Genomic DNA, 6,917 nt, shown 5'->3' with positions numbered 1-6,917 from the left:
GGTAAAAGCAGAACTCCAGCTTTCTGACCAACCTCTTACTATCCATCTCCCCCCACCACCCAAAAACCTCTACAGTTGCCGTTTTTTGTTGGGTGAGCACTGCCCAGTACTGGAGTAATGTTAGCCCAGTCTACATGATGATGCACCCTGAAGAAGGGAGTAAGAACATCAGGCTGGGCTCACAGGATGTGGTCAGAATGACTTAAGTGTCGATCTACTTGAAGAGGACTGCCAATACTGGAACCAGGGGGAAGTCAGAGACAGCACTGGAGCCTGGAGAGGGTAAGTAGAGATTGGAAATATTTTTTATACAGGGAGGGGGAATCCAATAATTAAAAAAACAAAACAAATTGAAATTCATGGGGTGTGACGTGTCCATACAGGAGGATCCTAGCAAGATCTGTCTAGACCACCTAGATCAGGGGTGTCAAACTACCAGCCCTCCAGCTGTTGCGAAACTACAAGTCCCATCATGGCTCTGCCTTTGGGAGTCACGCTTGTAACTTTCAATCTTGCAATGCCTCATGGGACTTGTAGTTTGGCCACAGCTGGAGGGCCACCAGTTTGACACCTGTGATCTAGATAAACAAAGATTATTGAAACACTGGATGCACCTTGTGTATGACCACACTTGGCATTGTGATGGCAGGGTAACAAAAAAAAGTCGTATTTCCTGCAATAGAATAATACCTATGATCATCATCGCTACCTAGTGGCCAAAATGAGGTATATTTTCTCATTGAGGGATTTTAGAAAACTTTATCACATTTTGGTCACTATTATTATTATTATGATACAGTATTTATATAGCACCAAAAAGTCTGCTCAGCACTGTACATTATAGTGGGAGACAGTACAATCTAGGAGAAAGGGGATAGTGGTACAGGAGGAAGTGGCTGTGGGGGATGGAGTGGTAGGAGGAGTGGAGGAGATCGGCAGTTAGGTGAGGGCGGAGTAGGCTTCCCTGAAGAGATGGGTTTTCAGGGTGCGCCTAAAGGTGAGACAGGTAGATGACAGTCTGATGGATTGGGGTAGTGAGTTCCAGAGGATGGGGGAAACCCTGGAGAAGTCCTGGAGTCGGGGATGGGAGCTGATGGAACTGATGATCATAGGAATTAATCAATTACAGAAAATGCGGGAAAAATGCTTGTGACATTCATCCAACAAATGTTTTATAAAAAGACCCCTTAATGTGCATATTCCTAGCATGAAAAGTGCCTGATTAGAGATACAGATGTAACAGGTCTGTGATTACAACCGCAGAAATTAAATCTGAACAACAGAATAAAATACAATGTACTTATTCGGTATTAAATATAAACTTTATATGAACAAATTTAGCCACTTTTAATTTCATTTATATATGCATTTTAAAATAAGTTTGGCAGAATATACAATAGTTTCATGGTTTTATGCAACCAATACACCAACTTTTTTTTTTTACCACCATTATTCAGAGTTGTCACTGTGCCTATATTAGGCATAGTCTCTGAAGCTAACACACCTCCATCCAGAATCTCTTATTATTGCAGAACAGAGCCGGAAGACCATTCTTCCACCATAGACCTTAGTCCATTCCAAGCATTACCAATGGCAGGCAGGTCAGAGAGTTCAAAGCTGACAGATGGCTATAACAGCAAAGATATAGGATATAGATTGATATATACTTGGGGATTTTTTTTTTTGGCTTTTTTTTTTTAATACAAACATTTTATTGTGTAGGATTTCATTCACACAGGCACAGACAAGGAAATTTGGCTTTGGCGGTAAGGGAGGGTGACACATCTGTGTAACTTGTACGACATATATGGATATATTGGATTGGATATTTTGATGTCTTTCGAGGCGTTACTCAGGTAGCAGTGGATCTCCAGAGTGCGCATGGTCCCCATATTGATTAAGCGTCTTTTTTCGCCACTATAGTCAGCAGCCCGCGAAGTTCATGACAATAGGGCTGCAGAAGGTAAAGTCAAATAGTTTATTCCAGAAATTGAGGTATCCTCAGTCGGCATAGATGATAAATCCAGAGAATGTGCTATATTTGTTGTTATTGCCCCCATGAGCTTTGCCACCATCCAGCTTGATATAGACCTCGTCACCCGGCTCTAGATGTAGGACCACACTGTTGCTGGCGTAGTCGTAGTTCTGGTCCGCATCCTGAGCGATGGCGCTGGCTCGAACCTGAAGAGACAAACAAGGCTGAATCATTCACATGTCTGTGGTTTCAATGCCAAGAAACAGCTTAGCATGATGTAGACTGAACACAGCGACTGCCAAAGGAACTGCCAATGAAAAAGAGTTGTCTTTGTAGTAAGTTGCTACAAACAGCATACATGGTACCCTATTCATACCAGAGGCAATAAAGCTAATCTCCAGCCTAGCCCTTATGCCGGCCATACATGGGTCAAAATTTAACCTATTTTTCATCCGAAAATTGGACCTAAGAATAATCGTCCGATTTTCACTCTGTTAGTGAGTCAATGGCACTGTCCGATTTTCGTGGTTCCTCCCCTTTTCGGGTATGTTGGAAAATTTGTGAAAAACAACCGATTTTCGACTCAATGATGGTCAAATCATACGATCGTTTTTCCGAAAAGAATATGCGCATGAGCCGTGACCTGGAATATGCGCATGAGCCTGTTATATGGGGTGAACGTTATAACTTGGTTGGCCGCTTTTCTAAATCATTGATGCAGGGGCGGACTGACCATTTGGAAACTGCCCGAGGGCCCGGGGTCAGTAAGGGGCCCCATGAGATGCCCCTGGTACCTTTTTCATAGGCTTTTTTGAGTTTGGGCAAGGACACAGGGGCCCCTTGATCCCCTATTTCCCGGGGGCCCCATGAGTTGTCAGTCTGCCTCTGCATTGATGGCACCATCGAATTAATGAGCAAACAACGTTTTCAATTTTCGGGCGAAAAGTCATTCAGAATTCGACCCATGTATGGCCTGCATTAGCCTTGCACAGTTCTACAGGCTCCTCTCCTGTTCTGAAGATGCTTGATCTGATTTCCTTGCACACTGTGGGCTTCTCACAGTGTGCATTAGCAAATCAGATAGAATCCACCTCTTTTCCTGCCTGGGGGATGCCCAGAATCTTCTAGCCCTTTCCTCCTCAAAAAAACGCTCTTGATAGAGGTGTCTGTGTCCTATGTGTCCACATCCTATAATTTTGTACCTAGAACACCAAAATAATTGTAGCCATGGACTTTAAAAGGTATAAAGATAGTGATACCCCGTCAACGATTATATAAAGGCACAGAATTATAAAAAAAATTCTTAACACCACATATAACACAGGGGGCTCCATTCACAAAGTGGTATCTTACCGCATCCAAGTAAGTGGTAAGATACTGCATAGCGTTTTTCAACAAGGTTTTTTTTTAATTCACTGAAAAAAGCTACTAAAATACCACATGAGTTATTTTATGAAGTAATGCAGTATTATAGAAGTGAAAATGTGGTAATTTAATTAACAGTAGTAAATACTGCATTGTGAAGGAGCAGACAGCCTCCAGCGTCCTTGTCAACCAGTAACTGTCATGGTTGTTAAGGAGCGGGAGCAGCAAACGCGTCCTTAACAACCGATGAGTTGTCAGCTGTCAGGGGGTCCCCGCTGACAGCTGAATGTAATCAAAACAATTGCAACGGCAATTAAAAATTACAGAAAAAAACAGCATGGGAGTCCCCCCCAATTGGTACCAGGCCCTTATGGTCTGGTATGGATTTTAAGGAGTACTCCACGCCAAAATTAAAAAGGACAGGGGGTTCACTTGTCTCCCCCTTTTCCTGGCCTGCCGGGCTGCATGCTTGGATAAGGGTCTGGTATGGACTTTGCGGACAAGTCACGCATTTGTTTTTTAATTCTGGAGTTCCTCTTAAAATTCCATACCAGACCCAAGGGGCCTGGTACAGACTGGGGGGGGGGGGGGCATGCCATTTTTTGCAGCAATTTTTAAATGCCAGAAATTCTTTTCTTTACATTCAGCTGACAGCTGATGACTCATCAGTTGTTAAGGATGCGGCTGCTCCTTAACAACCAGTTAAACTCATACACATTCCTCAAATACCACATGCCTGGACCACTACTTAATTACCACATGCATATTTAATTATTTATTTCCTTCTGTGAATTGAGCTTAATAGATGGTTCACACTGATAAGGTGCGGAATTCACAGTGTTTTCTGTGCGAATTCTGCACCGCATCACAATACCCTTTTTGCGTCTGCACTAGAATCGGATCGCATGGGTATTCACACCTATGTGTGAATTCTGCACATCGCACCCCGTTCATGCAGGTGTGTATGTTAAGTTAACAACACCCTGACATCGGTCCACAAAACGCGGTGCGATGTGCAGAATCGGATCACATCGGTGTGAATACCCATGCGATCCGATTCTAGTGCGTACCCAAAAAGGGTCCTGCGTGTTTTTGGTACAAAATGTATGGCTCCAATCGCACCGCATACAAATCACATGTGATTTGTACAGGAATGCGATGCGGTTCCTTTGCGAATCACACGGGATTTACCGCACCGCTGTAGTGTGAACCTAGGCTCATGCCTTTTTATGCGGTACCTACTGAGCGGTTTCAGCGTTTTGCAGTAAATAACGCAAAACGGTGCAGTTAGTTGACAGTTGCAGATCGCATGTGCTATTTTGGCATAATGTGTCTGGACACCTAAATGCTGAATGAGAAAAAAGCTTTTGTGAATGAAGCCCCATGCTCAATAAAGGGTTCACACATTTCACATTTTTTTCATCCAACAATCCACTTGTGGGCTCAACAGGTTTCAAATGATCTCCTCCAGAAATACACATGAATAGCATGAATATAATGGAACTCAATCTCCTAAAATCAAGGAAATGCATGGTCTGCTGAGACAAAATGATTGCAGATCATCTTTTCTAAATGGGCGCCACAAAGGAGTGGTAAAAGGCTAAAGAACAACAAAGCCCCACCAAGGGACGCTGTCACATACTCACAGCTCTGTATTATTCTAATCTCCAAAAGGATGACTCCCCCATTTTTCTAACAGTCAAATATTGGTATAATGCCACCCATAAGGGGTCCATGGTAATCTGAGCACATAGTCAGTTGTGTATTATCGCAGGTCATCCAGCATGTCCAAACAGCTCCCCACAGCAGACAGACTGTCATGGGATGGTGTTTGGACATGTTGGATGACCTGCTATAATACATGACTGCTTGGAATCAGCCCAATGTTTGCATCATTACGGAGGGCATTCAGAGCAGTACAGGGGCAGGGTGCTGTCATATTTTCAGAAAGCTACACATACGGCACCCTGCCAGCCCCTCCCACCAGCCACGACCCGCAATTCATAGTAAAACAAAGGGACCCAGTGATGATGTCATTGGGATTAAAAAAGGTATGTAAAGGAAACAAACATTTTTTTTTAAATAAATAAATACAATGTTGACTGGGGGGGGCAGGGAACGCAAAATATAATCAAATTCAACTTCATCTTCAGCAAAATTAACACTTAAAAATTGGTACAAAGGCAATATTATAATTTAGAAAACAATCCCCTGCAAAAAATTAGGAAAAGAAATTTAATCTCCAAACACGGAAAGGTTTCTTTACAGTGAGAGCTGTGAAAATGTGGAATAGACTCCCTCGAGTTGGTTCTGGCCAGCTCAGTGGATTGCTTCAAAAAAGGCCTGGATTCTTTCCTAGATACACAGAATATAACTGGATATAACATTTATAGGTAAAGTTGATCCAGGGAATATCTGATTGCCTCTCGGGGGATCAGGGAGGAATTTTTTCCCTGCAGGAGCAAATTGGATCATGCTTTTCTGGGTTTTTTTGCCTTCCTTTGGATCAGCTGTGGGTATAGGAGTATAACTTTTTTTTTTTAATGGTTGAACTGGATGGACTTTTGCCTTTTTCAGCCAGACTAACTATAAAACTATAAAAAAGGAAATATTATTCCCACTGTCATGCTACCCATCCCACCATTCTTCTCTCTTAAACTAGCCATTCACAATCTTAATTTCAGCAAATCCCTGCTTTGCTGGCAACAATTTGATCTGTAGGTGGCCCTGTTGGCACCCAAATATTAACCACTTCAGGGCTTCCCCCCAGCAATGCACAGAGAGATTTTTAGTAAAAAGAATCATATACATTGTTAGGCACACACTTAACCCCTTGATTACCACAAGATGTAAACGACAATCACCAAGTCCCGGCCAGGACCCATTGATTGACATCAGCCAATAGCGGAGCAGGTACTGCGCGTCCGTGCGTGCACCTCCTAACCCAGAAATGCAAATCACGTACATATATGTGAATTTTGGGTATCCCTTCCGCCCTGTAGCAGTACTTCTGCTATAGGGCAGAGGGCAACTGGTTAATTAAGCTGATTAAATGATTAAGCAGGAAAATCTAAAAGCAGGAAAAAGTTATTTGGGAGGCATAGAAATTGTCCATACTTTCCAGATGATTTCTTCTGCCTTTAGAAAAAGCTAAACTCAGGAGTGCCAGTGTGAATGAGGCCTAACTTTTATTTTTTGGTAGTTTACAAGTGAAAGCGATGGGAAGACAGAAACATCTTTGTAAGATGTTTCTGTATCCTTTCCCTTCACCCTCCCTATGTATCCTGCGTCTGTTCACATGGCTAATATCAAACTGTGCTCTGTATCTAGGTCACATTCCTGTTTATTTTACCTATTCGCAGTAAATGACTGTGATCAATACTCACCAATACTGAAGCCTAAATCTACCATTTCCTGCAAAATATAACTACAGAGAAAGAGTTTTCAGTCCACCCTGTATAGATGATGTTATCTATTGTGTATGTATATCTACGATAGATAGATAGATAGATAGATAGATAGATAGATAGATAGATAGATAGATAGATAACGGATGATGAGATAGATAGGTAGATAG

General features: G+C 42.4%; 1 protein-coding gene across 1 annotated transcript in view; it reads right to left on the bottom strand.

The window, feature by feature from the left end:
- Nucleotides 1-1,300: 1,300 nt before the first annotated feature.
- The window catches only part of C1QL3 (complement C1q like 3), an 85,574-nt gene continuing 79,957 nt past the window's right edge, over nucleotides 1,301-6,917 (bottom strand). The window contains exon 2 of the mRNA XM_089666224.1: nucleotides 1,301-2,181. Within this exon, the coding sequence (XP_089522350.1) occupies nucleotides 2,002-2,181 (180 nt within the window). The 3' untranslated portion in view covers nucleotides 1,301-2,001. The remainder of the gene's footprint in view (nucleotides 2,182-6,917) is intronic.

The sequence above is a fragment of the Staurois parvus genome, unplaced genomic scaffold (genome assembly GCF_062004578.1).
Source record: "Staurois parvus isolate SC_StPar_1 unplaced genomic scaffold, SC_StPar_1.0 ptg000051l, whole genome shotgun sequence".
Lineage (NCBI taxonomy): Eukaryota > Metazoa > Chordata > Amphibia > Anura > Ranidae > Staurois > Staurois parvus.
Note: the sequence above shows the minus strand (reverse complement) of the source record. Positions and strands in the feature narration are given on the sequence as shown.